Below are 17,430 nucleotides of genomic sequence, written 5' to 3'. Positions count from 1 at the left end.
AATTAGTTGGTAGGAAGTGGCAGATTAAACAATAGCTTGACATAGGTCAACAGGGTTTCACGCCAATCGCTTTTTAATCAAGTCATAAACAAACCCACATAAATGCACGAACCCTTAGTTTTAGTGCGTCTTACACTTTATAACATAAACGAGCAATCAAACAAATACTTGTTTGTTGGTGTTGTATATCCCGTTCAGTAAACAAGTTAGTGTGTTCAACGTCGTCCTTCGTTTCCATTGCGTAAATTCATTAAGACAATTCTCATTATTTTACTGTAATACTGGATGAATCTGTACTAGATTGGAAACAAAAAGCGTTAAGTCTGGAGTTTAGTTACCACTAGATGGAGACACTTGTCTAAACTAGTACCCAAGTGGTCATGAACAATACTGTGCCAAATATGTTACTTTCAGTACACCCAAGGAAATGTATACATGAAAGATGTTATTTCTAACCGTACAGTTTTAGCATTAGCGCCTTCAACAATAACATTCCTTTCAATTTGCCTGTCTTGTGTTAGCTTGATCGAGGCTAATTGGCAGCTAATACTGTAGTCTACCGAGTGCGCATCACAGTGGTGTGCTCCGCCGGGGGACACACACGGTCAGCAAAGAGAAGCTGCTCTGTTAAGAAAATGGCCGACAGATTTTCCCGTTTCAACGAAGAGCGTGATTTCCAGGTAAAACGCCACTCATCTGTCTCTTTATATTTTTTTTATTTGTGCGTCATCTGCGGTATCTCGGGACACTAATAAAGAACCACGAACACTGACAGCTGATTCGTTTCTACATCCGTTTTCGCTCGTTAGCATTCGTAGCTAGCCAGGCTAACGGCAGTGCACTGCAGCTCTTGTCAATTTCATTTCCACCGTTCGATGTTTTGGCGTTCTCTAAATCAACATCTATTTTTTTTCGGAGCCGTAACACTCGTCTACGTCTGCGACAATACATCTACCTACATACCAGTCAGCGATTCTTTTAGTAACTGACACCGAATTGCTCTTTAATGACCTTGACAAGGCTGGATGTTTATCGACATATGCTAACGAGGCTCGGCTAGCCAGCAAGCACGTCGCTAACAAGTGCGCTTATTGTGCATTAGTGTTAACATGACGATGCAATGACAGTGACGTTTTCTTTCCTGGTTTTATCAAACGTCAACGGTGTGTTTTTAGTACTTGACTAAACCTATTGTTGTTTGAAAGATTAAATTAACTCCAGTATGATTAGAAAGCACAATTGTGAATACATTGTATTTACTGATGCAGTTAAATCACTCTGAGCATAATCACAGTAACATGCTGTAAATGTCAATGAAGCAATTCACATGCGTGCTATTTTTTACTGTATACGTTTTATAATGTGGTGCTCTTCACTATTATGATAACCCGCATTTGAGAAGTTGGTCCATTATTTTTGTTATCTGTGCTTTGCGACCACACCCAGTCATTCAAAACATGCATGTTGTGCAGTCAGTGCTTACTTTTTATTAGTTGACATGAAATCATCATCTTCACTTTTATTATTTGATGAAATATGTGCTGTATACTATTTTACACCGACAAGGTGGTACGGGACTGTTTTAATAAAAATGAAGACAAATAAAATTTAAAATAAATGCATTAATGCAGACAATATTACTTGCATTGCACACATTCCACTGCATAATGTGTTTATGTGGCTCAGGATTCCATTTTGGTTAATTTGATTTCCTCTGTTTGCCTCCACTTTATTTGTTCCTAATGGGAAATGCATGCCTGCTGTTTATGGGAGAAATGCAGTCTGAATGTTTCTGTCGGACGGGTTCAACCACTGAGCGAATGGCCGCCGAAAGCATCCGTGGACATTGCTGCAAACTGCACGCTCTGTTGACCTGCATTGTGCTTTACCCGGGCGGCTTATCTGGAGCGCTAGAAACACACAGCATTGCCATTTTCGGTCGAGCAAACATGCAGAGCTGGTTGAAATTCTTTATCATTTCCCTTTAAGAGAAGGGGATTGTAATACATCAGGCAGTTTTATTCGTGTTATAAATAGCAACGGGACAATTAATCTGTTCAATTACCGAAAAAATGTTTCATTGAAAATCTTCCTTGAAACTTTGAAGGGATCATTTTGCCACATGGACGCAGTAGTACAGTTTGCACCGCTCACATGTTGGTGTGATGAACAGTCCTCCAGACTATGCCTAATACAAATTTGGACTGGATTAGCGCCGCACCGCAAGCTCATGTCGTGGTCTGATGGCAAAGTCACCCAAAGGAGGGAGACAGTGTGGGTGGGGGAGAAATCGATCTGCTCTCCCACGGCAACTGTGTTTGTCATAATCCCTCCCGCCCTCGCTGGCTTGGCTCGTGCTGATGCAGGCTCCTGTTTTAATCTGAATTACTGACCAGCAAAGCTTCAAATCACCTCATTGTGGCCTCATAGATCGTACTAGCAAAGATCCTTTCCATTCTACTGCTCATGTGATGAGACGCAACCTTTGCCTGTCTTCCGCAGCTTAAGACAGGAAGCCATCCGTCCGCTGTACAAACTCCCTATTTGGCATTAACAAGCCCATAAATTCATAGTCTGCTGCTCTGCAGTTGTTGGCTGTAAAGTTAACAATTTTAGCCCCCCCGTCATTAAATTATATTGAAGTTGAGACATTACACAGTGGTTCTGACAGCCCACAAAAGGAACGCTTCATGTGTGTGTATTGTTTATGTCTCTCAGGGCGCAAATCACTTTGACCAGTATGAAGACGGCCAAGTGGAGCTGGAACAGGCGTCCCTGGACAAGCCCATTGAATCGGTAAGGCCGCATCCTGTCGTCCGGCACTGTTGGACCAAGGTGTGAGAGTGGATGATTGCTCCAGGCAGGGATTCTTTTTATTTTCACGTCCGCTTGACTCAACTTAATGAATAGAAAGGCTCATCTCGTGTCCATTAATACCTCTCAACCCCCACCCGTCCCCTCGTCCCTGTGTCCTCCGCTATCCACTTCCTGTGTGACATTTAAGTTGATAGCATACATGCTAGGTGAATGTTTGGTTTTAGTCGCACATAACGTCATCGTCGTTAGCCGTCGTTACACTACGAGATGAGTCGATGGCGTGGATAAAGCACGGTTGTCGATCAGGCGTCAACGTTTAGAAGTCATTTGGAGTAAATTTGTATTTATGGACCTGCAATTCGAATGTATAGTTGAAACCCGAAGTATATAATAAAGACATGCATTTTTCACGTTAGACTGCGGGGGGAAAAAATCTTCTGTTTTCAATTGTACATCTTTATTTATTAATCCACAACCCAGTTGAAATTAGTGCGCATTGCTTACGCCACTCCCCAACCAACAAAACACACATTAGACGATGTGAATGGCTATTTTGTTTTTTGAGTGACTGTGCGTGCGTGTGTGTGCTCGTGTGTGTGTGTGTGGACGTAGCTTAGAATTTGTTTGTGTTTGTAGGACAGTTATCTTATTGTACACAACTTGGGGTGTTCGACATTTCTCTCCTGCAGCGAATTGGCCCCCCCAATTAGCTAAGCAGCAATGACCCGGTTTGTATTTGCACGCTCTGCTTTCTTACTCCTGTCTCTAGGGTCCTTGTAACGCTTTTCTTGACTGTTTTTGTCTCTCTCGCTCTCTCTTGCCTCTCACTGTTCCACTCTAAATCTCTATTTTCTACCTCGCTGTCTAAATTTCTGTCTGGCTCCCCTCCCTACTACACAGTGATTCGGTGTACAGTACCCTCTGTCATTCTGTGCTGGCATGGTGCTTGTGCAAATGGGACTGCATTTTTATTTCTTTTTGCTCAAGAGGCACGTAAAGAATAGCGCAGGCAGCTCTTTCTTTTTTTACTGTCTTCCGTCGCCTCAGTGGTCTCCCAAGCCTGGTGTTGAGCAGGTCCGGCCCCCCCCCCTCTCTTGCAGATATTCTACCTGAACCGGTCGGACCGGAGCAACAGCTAGCACCAAATCTGAAAAGTCATCTGCACTAAAAGTAAAGCTGCAGCGAAATGGCCGTTTCTGTCTTAACGCCGATTCCCACTACTGTGTGGGTGGTTGGAAGAAAAAAAAAAAAAAAATACAAAAGGGCGAGAGGTGGCCTGCTTACCTGGCTTGAGTGGCTCTTCTGCTCCTGCGCTATTATTTATGGAAGGAGGGGAGGTCACCGAGAGCTGTTACAGCAAAAAAGTGGTCCAATTTATCAACTGCCATGTGCCTTGATTGACAAAGTGAGTGATAACGCAATGAAAACAAATGTAAATAAATGCTAGCCAAAAGCCCCCCCCCCCCTCTCAGCCTCTTGTTGTATGTCATCTATAGGCAGCTTAGAGGTCTGTGGTACTTGACTGGGATCTCTTACTCGTGTCTTTATCCCCTCTCCCTTTTGATCTCTGCTCTTCTCTCTCTAACATTGGTTTTGCATTGCATGCCTGGTAGCATTCAGTACGACACCAATTGTCCTCCTGACCCCGCCCCAAAGTCTCCTTTTTACTCCCCCTCCTCTCAATCATCCACCCCGACCGATATGCAGTGGGCACCCTCCGAGGCTTAAAATGCACCTCTGTACCCCAATCACAAATGATTCAATCCATATTCCGCACACACGATTTCGTACAGTAAAGCCCCGGAAAGTAACTGCATGAGTAATTCTGAGGTCTCAAGGTGGGCTCCCCTGCATATCTCCTCCCCTCGGCCAAATTTTTGCAAGGCACTGTGCCCCGGTAACAGCACAGTGCACCCCGCCCCCCCCCCTCCCAGTTTGTAGAGGTTTTTTGTTTGGATAATATTTTCTGCTTTTCATTTCTCTTGTATTAACAGTTGGGGTGTTTTTTTTGACATGCTTACCTTTTCTGTTTGTATACAGTATTGTTTTTTTTTTTTTTAAAAGTAGCAGAGAAAAGCAGTTTTAGATTTAAAAAAAAAAAAAGTAGACAAGCTAGCAGAATTGCAGTTGAAAGCGTTTGGCTGGTTTCTTACGTTGTGTCACGTGTGACTGTTTTTTTGACAGCCCAGTATTTTAAAGCCAGGTTCGTATGGAAATGCCTTCACTCCACTTGCACTGCTGTTGGACTCGCCGTCTTTGCTCTCATCCGTCCGTCCGTCCTTCCGTCTGTCCGTCCCATTCTTTTTTGGTGCAACTCATACCTGTCGCTCCGACACGCCGCCGCCACCTCATCTCTTACCGCCGGTCGCAAATGTTGTCCTTCCTGTTTTTTTAAATACTCGATGAAGAGCAACAATGTGGAGCATTCGCTCCGCTAAAATCAGGTCATTCGCTCGGGGAGTCTCTCGCTCCGAGCCTCTGGCCTAAATCAATAAAGATGCTGTTGTAGCATCATCCTGCAGTATTCCAACTCTGCATTGCTCCCTAAAATATAAAATGGCCGACATTGAAGAAGCCATCCCTAATGCGACCTCATGGGCGGAGATGTTGTGCGTGCTGTGTGTAACCGCCACTTCCCTTCACATGCACTAACCCGTCCAAATCCAGTCCCCCCCCCTCCTCCCCAACTACCCAAAAAAGCCTCCCTCTGCCATGGCTCAGCCTGCTCTCTACCGCCCCCTGTCTATCTCATCAAGTAAAAAATAAACTACGGGCCCTGATGAGCCATCACCACCTTCGCTGTGCCTGATCCACCTGAGACTAACGCACACGTTGGTTTTGTTTGCACACTCCTTCCCGCTTCTTCAGTTGTATGTGCAGTGTAGTACTAACACAAAACGAAGCTTTTTGTTGAAGCAATTTTAACAAAAAGACGCATGCAGTTTTTTTCCCCTTTTTGTTCCAATTCCCTCTACCTTCCGTTTTTGTGAATGTCGTCGATCTCTTTGTGATTATAAATATCCTTCATGTTTGGTTTGTATGTTTTTGCTCTTTTATTTTTGGTAGAATGCAGCACTCTGAATGTTAGACTGGAATAGTTATAATCACAATAGAACAACACTTTTCATTCGGAAAATGTCATTGTTATGTTTTTGTGCTTGAGGTTGTAACTGTAGTGTGTAGTGTTGGGACAGTCTTGCATTTCACGTCATGCCCCCCCCCCTCCTTTGCTGACACATACGAGTGACAACACAATCTCAGGAGACTTGCACATTGTAGGAATTCCTGTTGTGCATGCTCCTATCTTTGATTCATTTGCATTTAGCAGATTTTGACGTTAACATTAAATGTCCCAGAAGATGTAGACTCCAAAATAAGTTGGCCTCACAATAATTCATACATAGTGCCCGTCATTGCAAGGTGACTGTGAACTACCTCGGCTGATGTATTCAGGCCATTCGTTTATTTAAAAAAAAAAAAAAAAGGATTTGCTGAACTATGAAAGAGGCATTTTTACATGTAGAGGTCTCTCACTAATAATGACTTTGTCTACGCAGAAAATGTTTTTTAAAGATGCGTTAAAAACAAAGCAAAACATGCACAATGGGAATTTCCAATTAAATAAAACCAAAACAAAAATAATAATTAGTGGGGCTATTAGCACACGTCGTCTCCCTCTTTTTCGGTCTGCACATCCTCCCTCCACGCGTGCGCATTCTGTCCACCCCCCCGGGCCTTGTAATGGTAATCCAAGGCCCCGCTAGCACCACTCCTGTCTCATCCTCTTGCTTTTATTTTGTTTTTGTACTTTATTTGTGACAGCTACGTGTTTCATGGTGCTCCCCCGCCCTCCGCCACCCCCCCCTTTCCTGTCATGGTTACAGAATCACAGCAAGCTTGGAGTTTCTGGTTGTCATTTTGTTAATGCAAGATTTCCATACATGTTCTGTGTCACTTTTCTTTGTTTACTAAGATCTTGCTCTGTAGTGGTTCATATATATATCTTTGTGTTTGTGTGTGTGCGCTTGTGTGTGTGTGATGTCTATATTGCCTTCCTTCCCCTTCCAATATTTAGTGATCAATTTATTGTAATGTGCAGACTACACATAGTCTCATTTAATGGTAGCGCCTTCCCTCAGCACCCCCCTACACACACACACACACACACACACACACACACACACACACACACACACTTGTGATGAAAGACACTGACGTACACTTTGTAGTTGCCGTGGATGACGTTAATGATGACGATGGTGGTGGTGGTGGTGGCTGTGCTGATGGTCGTGTGAGCTGAGTGCTTTTGTTTTAGTTCTTGTGTGAACCGTGACATCACGGGAGGGGAAAAGCATCTCTTACTATTGGAATATTTCTGGTTTCTCTCCTCTCTCCTCTCTGCTAGGACAACATCGGGCACCGGCTGCTTCAGAAACATGGCTGGAAGTTGGGCCAGGGCCTCGGCAAAACCATGCAGGGTAAGCGCTCGCTCATCCACGCACAGTCTTTAACGTACTGGCGCCACTCGCCAATTCTCCCCGCTCACATTTTCAGCGTCTTTATTTGTACCGGCAACTTTCCCCACACTTCCTTACAGCCATTTTGCTGCTGTCCTTCTCCTTCCTCTCCAAGTTGACGTGGGAGGAAAATATAAAGTGAGGGGTGGGGGTGAGCGGAAATGTTAATTTTTCCATTCAATTGCTTTTGGTGTCTTGTCTGACTCAGTTCAGCTCACGTCTCAGAGGTTAAGAAGAGCCAGGCGGACCCAAAGTAGTCCAGATAGTCATGCTGGTGGAGCAACGGAGGTCGGCTCCTTGGCTCAGTTTGTTTGCTCAGCCCTGCCTGGCATGTTTTTAATCACGCCCTGGCATTTCCTATACTAATTGCTTTTTTCCACCCTCCATCTTGTCTTTTTAACCCAAACTAGATAGTTGGCACTGAATCGTTGCAGTCTTGAGCTTCTGTATAAGATCTTTTTTGGCACCCGTTAGGATGTGCGCTTTTGAGGTTGGGGCGTAAAATAGTGACATCCTGTTCGATTCATCCGCATGAGTTGACATGCTCACCCAAGCATGGCTTGTAAGAATAAAACTTTGACTTACCATTTGACAGAGCCGTCAAAAGACTACCGCATTTATCAAAGTTTGAATTAAGATCACAGTGTGTGTTGATGGAAAGGAAAACAAAACACGGCCGACGAATCAGTCGGGCCCGAAACAAACAGTAAGTCATTGCTGGGCTTTGCAGAGTTTGATTTTATTCTTGTGTCTCGGGTTGGCCTTGAATGGCAGCGCAATTTGCGGAGGAGAGCAAACAAGTCGCAGAGCTGGCCCCGGGCGCCGCCGCCGCCGTACGCTTACGTAAGCTTTCTCGCTTTGTGTGCAGATGTCTCTGCGGCAAAGCGCCGTCCGTCCGTTCGGACAAATAAGGCGCTTGCCCTCCTGCTGGATGCTCATTGATTTGCAACACGGCAGTTGAAGTGCAATCTTTTTTTTTTTTTTGTTGACAAAGAGGGTTTTGAATTTTCAAGTGTTGTCCCCTTTTTAAGTTTTCCACTGTATTGACTGTTCTTATTCTTCTTTTGTCCCTTTTTTTGCCCCTTTTTAGGTAAGGTTTGTTGGATCCCTTCTGTATGTCCGTATGCGTGTGTGCGTGCGTGGGTGCGTGTTTTCTTTCTCCCACTCGGCAGTTCACCTCAGTGTAACCCCCGCCCCCCCCCCCTTTTTTTTTTACAGTATACTGTAGGCTAATGGCCTCTGTCAGCTTCCTTCTCTCTGCTTGATAATCACTAAACCTTTTATCTGAATCCGCTCCCGATGTGAAGTGCTTTGATTTGAGCCAAAACGACAATTCGTTTGAATCAATGTTAGACGTAAAGAAGTCGTGATTCCGTCACACTCGCCCTAGAATCGTTCTTACACCCCCCCCCACCCCCCACCGACCTTTGACTTTCCGAGGCTGCTGTCGGGTATCTGATTGGCTGCGACCACGGCTCAGACTTTGAATGGCTTGCAGAGTAGACCCAACTTCACCTCCCGCCTCCCTTTTCTCTGCTTGTTTGCCTGTTTCAACAACTTGTGACACTTGGATGTGTGTGCTGGTCACACACGGGACTGATGACATGCGTGTGCGTCTGTGCGAATGGAACTGTAACTGACCGGGCCATCGTGTCAACCTTACAGGGAAAACCTCACCACCCTCCTACACACTCAACATCTCTGTTGCCTTGGTTACACACTCCCACCCATCTTCCCCTCTTTTGTTTGACCCCCCCACCCCTTTTGCACGGCATGTTTGTCCCAGACGTGCACTGTTGCCTGGCTCCGACTGTCACACTCCCCCCTTGGGCTTTAAGCAGTGTTGCTGTCGGCACAATAAGGCGGTCAGAAAAATCGCGCCCGTGTCGAGCGCTGCTTAAAATCCGCCGGGTATGTCTGTGTGTCACGTCTTTCACCATTTTGGGGTGAGTGATTTAAATACCCCTCTGAAAAAAGAACTTTGGATTAAGGGTTTTCTAACTTCACCAAGGCACCTTAAAAGGAGGGAAGGTGGCGGGCGTCCATCTTTTATTTTTTTTTCCTGAGCTGGTAATATTCTCAGCTGTTTAAAGTCGACCCCTCACCCAGTAAAGCTCCGCCCAAATTGTTTACTGCTTGGGGATGGGGAACCTTTTATCAATGCTTATGGCTTGTCCCAATACTTACGTGCATACAAGGGGAACATTATTGGCACAATTGTGTTTTGGGGCATATTCTGGTTGAGGTAGATACCAAAAGAGCCAGGGCACTGGGACATGTGGTTTGGAGATGGTGGTGAGAGGGAACCTGTAAGCATCTCGCTGTGTGTGTGTGTGGGCAGGCGGGGTGTGTGGACACAGATCCGCCACGCCCCTGAACTCCACACACGCACGTACACCCCCCCAAACCCCGCCCTCCCTTCTCTGTGTCTCAATCTTCCTGCTTAACCAATTGGTGTTTCTTTTTTACAGCGATTTGATCCTGCCCATGTTGTGCTGATGGTAAACTTAGTGGTAAATGTTATTTTCTGCCCCAATTGAATTTTTGTTTTGTTTTCTCCCATTTTTGTTTTGTTTTGTTTCTCCTGTCATCACAGCACCAATGCTACTACATAGGCTTTCAAATCTCTCCGTATTAGTCCTCATTCTGCTGCTTGTATATATTATCATGCATTATGTATTACTCTTAGAACATTGTCATTTTGTTTTCCTTTTTTTTTTTCTTCTTTTTTTTAATACCTTGTGATTCACACCTTGTGATTTAGATGCACATCGTTGTTGTCTGGTCCCTTTCTTTTTCCACTTGGGATGGGTAATGTGGACGTATTGTCACTGTGTTTGACGATTGGTGATGAGGTTTGGGATGCAATTGTTAATGAATCTTTTTAATTCTGGGCTGGGCTTGCGACTCCATTCAGACTAACCACTGCAGTGGACTGACGTGCACGCTAGCCACCTACCAGAATACACGTTGACATCAACGTTGCAGACAATCACCCTTCAATTTAGTGAGGCAGTGCCTTTTTCACTGCATGGTACCCACTCAGCTCTGTGCAGTTTATAATATTACGCTGATGCATCATGTCCGAAAATTGGTAGGGTTTGTCCTGTATTGGGGCTTTTTTATTTTTTTTATATACAAAACAGCCATCATCTTTAAGATGTGACATAAAAAGGGGTTGCAGAAGCGTTTCCATTCAGAAAAGATACAACCAGATACTCTGTTTCAAAGCATGCCGATAACAAAACTATTGCTGGTCGCTGATTGGTCGAAAAAAAAAAAAAAAAAAGCCCAACATTTTCGTGCTGTCCCTGCAATTTCGATTTTGCCCCGAGCAGAAAAACAGTTGAGCTAGTTGGGCTCAAGTTGGTACGGTGCAGTGGAAAAGGATATAAAAAAAAAAAAAAAAAAAGAACTATGGAGGTGACAGACACTGCAGTGGGACTGAGAGTCCAGGCAGGCCGTGATGTTACAATGCCCATGCATTTGTGATTTCAGAATTGAATGTCATTGGGCTGTGATGATTTCCAAAAAAGGAAGCAACACTTTCTCTGTTCTTGGCCTCCCATAGGGAAGAAAAGAACATTTTGGAGTTAGTCACACACTCATTAGAGACGTCCAAATTAAATGATACTTCCACGTCCGTGCTTGTAGCTATGACACACGCCCAATGGTATACGTGTGAACGTGATTCACTGCAACCAAAACTGTGTGTGCGGAGTGGGGGGGAGGGGGGAGCTAAATCAAAACTGAAACGATAACCAGTAAGACTGGTTGTTGTATCTGGCTGGTAAGAGGAGCAACACACACTGGTCCATAGACATGTATACATATATATATATATATAATATGTATGATCAAATATATATAATATATATATATTACTTCTGAGAATCCTTGTCTATCTCTGTCTGTACCCCTCTTCCCCATTTCCATGTGTGAGCAGGTAAGTATCCCCCATCCCTTGCACTGTCACCATGGCGATACCTTGGCCTGTGACGTCACTACCGCTGTAGTTCATTGCTTGTGTCTTGTTTTTTTTTTTTTTGACTACTGTATGTCTTTATCTCTATCTGCTTTGTTTGGCTGATTATGAGTGGATTAAGCCGTTTACGTCTCAATCTTCCAAGTAGTCTTGATTTCAATTTTTTTTTGTTTTCATTTTCTTTTGATTGTCTTTTGTTTCTTTTTCTCGACAGTTGCTTTCCTTCTGAGCTAGCTCTTTTCACAGCTTGCGGATTAAACTTTACAAAGAGGTTTGCGGGGCACGGGTTAAAGGAAATCGGACGACAATCAGGAAAAAGGGGATGGTGACGCAATAGGCTGCAAGAGACACAGCGAGGTTTTGTCGTCCTCACGGATGATGTCGCTCGTGTGTGCCAGCCTATTGCTGCTCCGTTGTTTTGCTAACACTTAAAGCGGTACGGCAAATTTGTCACGACTTTGTCTAAACTTGCTGTCTCATCAGTAAGCTGTGAGAATGGCTGGTGTTTGGTTCACTGTAGCTTTCTGGTCTCTTTGCACTTTTTTAAAAGGCTAATTTCTCTAACCCCAGCACCCTATGCTCTTAAAAGCAGGCTGTCTCCAAGCTGGCCTTTCACCTAGCTAGCTTAGGAAACAACTCACCTTGTCGTCTCTCTGTCTCTTGTTCCCTCAGGACGCACGGACCCCGTGCCCATTATCCTTAAATATGATGTCATGGGAATGGGACGGATGGAGATGGAGGTAAGGGTACTTTGTTTAGCTGAATCTGCTCTTTTTTTTTTTGTAAGCTTGAATTGTAAACAATGTCCTTTTATTTAGATGGATTATGCAGAGGATGCCACAGAGAAAAGACGAGCGCTTGAAGTGGAGAAGGAAGAGACAGAAGAACTACGGCAGAAATATAAGGTGAGGTCTGCCCTGGTTACTTCTGACCAACACTATTTAAGCTAACTTTTTCTTCATGTGCCAACAGGATCAAATTGAAAAGGAGAAAGCAATTGCAAAAGCCCTGGAAGACCTGAGGGCTAATTTCTACTGTGAGCTATGTGACAAGCAGTACACCAAACACCAAGAATTTGACAACCACATCAACTCCTACGACCACGCTCATAAGCAGGTCCGTCTTCGAAATCCCCCCCAAGAGTCATCGTGACGTTAATGCCGATGTTGTTCCGTCTCACAGAGGCTAAAGGAGCTCAAGCAGCGGGAGTTTGCTCGCAATGTGTCGTCACGTTCCCGTAAAGGTGGAAAGAAGAAGGAAAAGATGCTGCGTCGTCTGCACGAGCTGGCGGAGCAGAGGAAACAGCAGGACTGGTAGGATGTTTTATTTGTTCATCAGCGCCATCTACTGGAAGATTTAGTCGATAAAGGCAGACGTTACAGTGGCCATTACAAACACGTTCCGTCTTTTTATCATTCTTCATTTCAGCACACCAGGGAGCGGGCCCATGTTCAAAACGACCACAGTGGCAATAGACGGCAAGAAAGCCGAAGATGGAGACATCTTTCTCCCTGAGAGTACTTTTGTGACAGAACCTGCCATGGAGGTCTGTGTCCCAGAGAAACGTGAACAACCATCGCCGAAGCCCGCGCCGACATTTAGCTTCTCCCTTGGCAAGAAGAAAAACTGCTCCTCACCGACCTCCAGCGCATCTTCCAAAGTCAGCGTGTCCTTCTCCTTTGCCAAGAAGGCGCCAGTGAAGCTGGAGACGGCCGCTGCGGTGTTTACCGATCCCGGCGAGGCAATCGAAGGTGAGGAGGAAGGGGAAGAGGGAGAAAAGGTTGCGGTGCAGGAGGAACTCCCCATTTGCAACACTGACAGCCCCAAAGGAGCCTTGCGGGATAGTGATGGAGGAGAGTCCAGCATTGCGACTGGGACAGAAGAGGCGCAGCAGTCGAATGACGGAAGCTCGCTGGCTTCCACACTCAATAAGCTGAAAATGATGATGAGGAAGGACGAGGGCTACACAGGACAGGAGCCTCAGTACTACCACTACATGCCTCCAGCGCACTGTCGAGTGAAGCCCCACTTCCAGTTCCTGCTCTTCATGAAGGCGTCTGAGCATAATCAGAGTCAAGAAGACGAAGAGGAGGATGAAGTGCAGGAGGAGAAGATTGAGAACGCGTCTCAGGAGAGCAACACTGTCGAGTGCTGCAACGAGGAGGATGAGGATGAAGATGAAGATGAGGATGCCATCACCACCGCAACTCCTGAAGCTCAACAGACTCCCCCGGCTTCAAAAGCGAATGAAGATGACAACACTTTGAACACAGTAGAGGCAACTCCCGAGGTTCCTTCTTCTCCCACGCAGAAAGAAAAAAGCTCATCACCACCACCGGAGCCTTTGGAGTCCAACTCGGGTCCCAAGATCCCAGTGGGTCCGTTCTTCCCTGTGTTGAGTAAGGATGAGAGCACCACCTTGCAGTGGCCCTCCGAGCTCCTCGAGTTCACGAAAGCGCCGCCCGCCCTGTCTTACAGCTGCAACCCTCTATACTTTGATTTCAAGCTGTCTCGGAACAAAGGCGCACGTTCCCGAAAGGTCGCAAAGTCTCCCAAGCCTAGCGAGCCTCCCGACAAGGAAAAGCGGAGAGAATTGACAACCTCAAAAACGGAACCCGTCGTTAATGCGGAACCGGTCGCTAAGGTGAAAGCCGCAGCAAAGACGGAGCTCAACAGTGAAGAGCCCGCTACGAAGGCGGAGGGCGGCCAGTCCGAAGGTGACGATCAAAAAGCGGCAACGGGTGGCGGCGGCGCCAAGAAGAAGAAGAAAAAGAAGAAGCACAAGAAGTCGACAAAGCATTCAAAGCGCAAAGCAAAAGATAAAGATGCGGCTGCCGAAGATGCCGAGGGGGAGGCTGAACCAACTCAAGAGACGCCCAAGAAGAAGAAAAAGAAGCACAAAAAAAAGAAGAGCAAGAACAAAGCAGTGGATCAAGAGGAGGCTCCAGCTGAGGAAAAGGAGAAAGCCAAGGTTAAGTCTGAAGATAAACCCGATCCTTCTCCGGGGCAGGCTCCCGCTGGAGGAGTTGTAGGAACTGGGAAGAGGAAGCGGGCTCTGAAGAATCCCCTAAGCAGGTCGGGAGTGGAGGAAGGCGCCGCAGGAAAAAGCTCAGACAAAGCTGTTAGCTCTGAGGAGCACGGCAGCAACAAGCGACTAAAAACCGACTCCGTTCCATCCCAGAGCGCCTCTTGTTCCACCTCGGCCCAGAGGAGCCCCGGTCCCGGAAGACCTCCCAGCAGCGAGAGCGAAGAAGAAGGCGGTTCAACCACCCAGCGATCGCGCCACCACCGCTCGAGTCCTCGAGAAGAGCGGCGCCACCACAGCGAGGAGTCGAGACGCTCCGGCAGCCGCTCTTCCAGACGTGGCAGCAGCCGTCGGCGGCACCACCGCAGCAAGACCTCCCAGAGCCGCTCTTATTCCAGCAGCTCCGAGCGCTCCTCGGCGGGCAGCAGCGCCTACAGCCACCGAAGCCGCAGCTACTCGGACAGCTACAGCGACTACAGTACCGAGGGGCACCGGCGCAGGCACTCCAAGCGCTCGTCGGACTCGGATTACGAGAGACGGGGCAGCCGAGGGCACCGGCGATCCAGGCGGCGCCAGTATACCTCGTCATCCTCCGATGATTCCCGCTCACGGTCGCGCAGCTACAGCCGCAGGAAGCGACACCGGCGGCACCACCGCAGCACCTCCAGGAGCTCCAGTAGCTGGAGCCGCAGCACCAGCGCAAGGTCCTGGAGGCGCAGCTACAGCCGGAGCCGCAGCTCCGGTAGCCGCTCTTCCAGCTCCGCCAAGGGATCCCCGCACCGCCGGAGCGCTCGCAGCCGAGCGGGCAGCGAGACCCTCCGTAGGGACTTTAACCGCTCCAGCGTCTATCGCTCGCAGTCCCCGCGATCCGCCTCACGCAGCCTTAATCGCACGGCCACCGCCTCGCAGGCTCCGCGCCTCGGCGGAACCCGGGATGCCGGCGAGTACAAAAACTCCCTCACGGCACGCCAGCTCCTGGAGAAGATTCAGTCGAAAAAGAATGCTGATGATCGAGTCACCAAATCCGGTTTAAAGATCAAGGACCCGCCGCAGGGATACTTTGGTCCCAAACTACCCCCATCCACCAAAAGCATGCTGCCGCTTTTCGGTAAACTTCAAGCAGGAAAGAAAACACCCGTGATCCCCCCGAACAGAACGGAAGAGTGTGACAAATCTGGAGCAGGGAAGAGCACAGAGGCTGACGGAGAAGTTATCCTGGTGGAGCCCATCAGGGAGTTCCCTCCACCGCCGCCACCTCCAGTCGCACCGGTCCTGAAGGTTGAGGAGACCCCACAGAGTGCAACAGTCCAGGAGGTGACGGAGCAGCCCACCACAGAGGCTCAGGTGCTACAAGAACCCCACCTGCTATATGAGCAGGACTCTTCCATGATGATACCTCAGTACCAAGGGGAACTGGGCCAGGAGCCCTTGCAGAACCCCATGATGGAGACCATCATGCCTGACATGCAACAGCAGCAGCCCCCGATGCACGGCTATCCCATGTACCCGCCCTCTGGCCTGGAGGAGGACGGCCTGGAGGCGGAGGAAGATGGCCTGGCCCCGCTGGAGAGTCAACCCATCACGTTCACGCCGGAGGAGATGGAGAAATATAGCAAGCTGCAGCAGGCGGCGCAGCAGCACATCCAGCAGCAGCTGCTGGCCAAGCAGGTCAAGAGCTTCCCGTCGGCCGCCGTGGCCGCCGCCGCTAACCTGCCGCAGCCGCCGCCCCCGCCCACCCTGCAGCAGATCCACATCCAGCAGCCTGCCGTGTCGGTGGCGTCGGGCACGTCCATCGCCACCGTGCAGCATGCCATCCTGCAGCACCACGCCGCCACCGCCGCCGCCATGGGCATCCACCCGGCGCACCACCCGCACCCCGCCCATGCCCAGCTGGCCCAAGTGCACCACATACCCCAGCATCACCTCACCCCCATTTCCCTTTCTCCACTTGGTCACACTCTCGGACACTCGTTGGGACACTCGCTGGGACACGCCGGGCTGATCCCCGCCCACCACACCGCCTTCCTTTCCGGGCAGCCCATCCACATTATCCCTGCCTCAGCGCTTCACCACACACCCCTGGCGCTCCACCACGTGCCCCACGCCGCACTCTACCACCCTACGCTGTTCACGCCAAGGGCCTCGCAGGCTGCGGCGGCGGCGGCGGCTCTCCAGCTCCACCCGCTCCTCCACCCTATCTTCTCAGGGCAGGACCTCCAGCATCCACCTAACCACGGCTCATGAGCAGGTGAGAAGTCTGATTGAACACTTATTCCTCTCTTTTGGAGGTTTTTGCAAATATTCTTTTCTCCTAAGACTTTCTCCAGACACTGGTTTGTTGTTTTCATGCGGTACGCAAACAGGATTTTTATTTTTTTTTTTAAACCACTTGTTTTTTTTCCCTGTTGTTTTTTATGTTCTTCTACAGCCAGTGACAAAAAAAATAAATGAGAAAAATAATCCAGGGGTGAGCAACTGTATACAGCCCCATTTGCCATCTAAGGATGACCACCCCTGCTTTAATAGGACTACTTTTACTCACTTGCAGTAATGTGTACATATCTAAGTGTGCAATCTGAAGAATCCCACCCAAAGAAGCGTTGGTGGCCTATAGATCATTGCGACTATTATTCACGTAACGATCCAAGTCGCCCCCAATTCGCAATGCCAGGTGACATTTCTTGCACTGAAATCTTAGTCAATGATTGTAGTATACTGCAATAATTTGTTTTCGTTTATAAATTATTTTCCAATATGAGCTTTTCAAAGAAGGGTGTTTTTTTGTTGCTCTGTGTATTTTTTTCTGTAAATAAAGCTGCTATAGAATAACCTTAACATTCTAGCAGTTGTTATTGGTCAAGGAAGTTGCTCACCTGCCTCGATGGGTCTAGGGAGGATGTTCAAACTGTAGCTACTCTGTATTTTGCTTTAAAACGGGAATTGTGTCACCCAATAAATCCTTGAGTTCATCCCTTGCTTTTTGTTTTGATTTTTGGAATAATTTAACGGCTACTGACAACTCAGTGGTAGATATCCAATATTGCCAGTAGGTGGCAGGATTGTTCTTTAGATTCCAAACCTCAAAT

At 47.6% G+C, this 17,430-nt stretch overlaps 1 protein-coding gene and 1 long non-coding RNA gene across 11 annotated transcripts; one reads left to right on the top strand and one right to left on the bottom strand.

Moving 5' to 3' along the window:
- The first annotated feature begins 462 nt into the window (after positions 1-462).
- gpatch8 (G patch domain containing 8) lies at positions 463-17,319 on the top strand. Of its 10 annotated transcripts, XM_037256701.1 has the most exons (11): positions 642-680; positions 2,719-2,796; positions 3,507-3,545; positions 5,002-5,020; positions 7,223-7,295; positions 9,806-9,847; positions 11,992-12,059; positions 12,138-12,224; positions 12,292-12,435; positions 12,502-12,632; positions 12,748-17,319. In XM_037256701.1, exons 7-11 carry the CDS (start codon positions 12,033-12,035, stop codon positions 16,586-16,588), a joined length of 4,230 nt encoding a protein of 1,409 aa, XP_037112596.1. In that variant the 5' UTR covers positions 642-680; positions 2,719-2,796; positions 3,507-3,545; positions 5,002-5,020; positions 7,223-7,295; positions 9,806-9,847; positions 11,992-12,032; the 3' UTR covers positions 16,589-17,319. The 10 variants fall into 10 exon arrangements, with proteins under 10 accessions (XP_037112589.1, XP_037112594.1, XP_037112596.1 ...); XM_037256696.1 differs by lacking the exon at positions 9,806-9,847; XM_037256699.1 differs by lacking the exons at positions 3,507-3,545; positions 5,002-5,020 and having other exon boundaries at positions 593-680.
- Positions 6,820-7,078, bottom strand: LOC119125938. Its single transcript, XR_005098545.1, has 2 exons — positions 6,994-7,078; positions 6,820-6,963 (listed from the first exon to the last, which is right to left on the bottom strand). It is a non-coding gene; the product is annotated as an uncharacterized LOC119125938 (long non-coding RNA).
- Positions 17,320-17,430: the final 111 nt, after the last annotated feature.

Source organism: Syngnathus acus, chromosome 8, assembly GCF_901709675.1.
Source record: "Syngnathus acus chromosome 8, fSynAcu1.2, whole genome shotgun sequence".
Classification (NCBI taxonomy): Eukaryota; Metazoa; Chordata; class Actinopteri; order Syngnathiformes; family Syngnathidae; genus Syngnathus; species Syngnathus acus.
Note: the sequence above shows the minus strand (reverse complement) of the source record. Positions and strands in the feature narration are given on the sequence as shown.

Excerpts from the sequence above, each read along its gene's own strand:
- gpatch8 (XM_037256694.1), top strand. The coding sequence starts at position 636 with ATGGCCGACAGATTTTCCCGTTTCAACGAAGAGCGTGATTTCCAG. Across the intron at positions 2,797-7,222 it reads TGGACAAGCCCATTGAATCG|GACAACATCGGGCACCGGCT; the intron begins GTAAGGCCGCAT and ends CCTCTCTGCTAG. Across the intron at positions 12,633-12,747 it reads CAGAGGAAACAGCAGGACTG|CACACCAGGGAGCGGGCCCA; the intron begins GTAGGATGTTTT and ends TCTTCATTTCAG.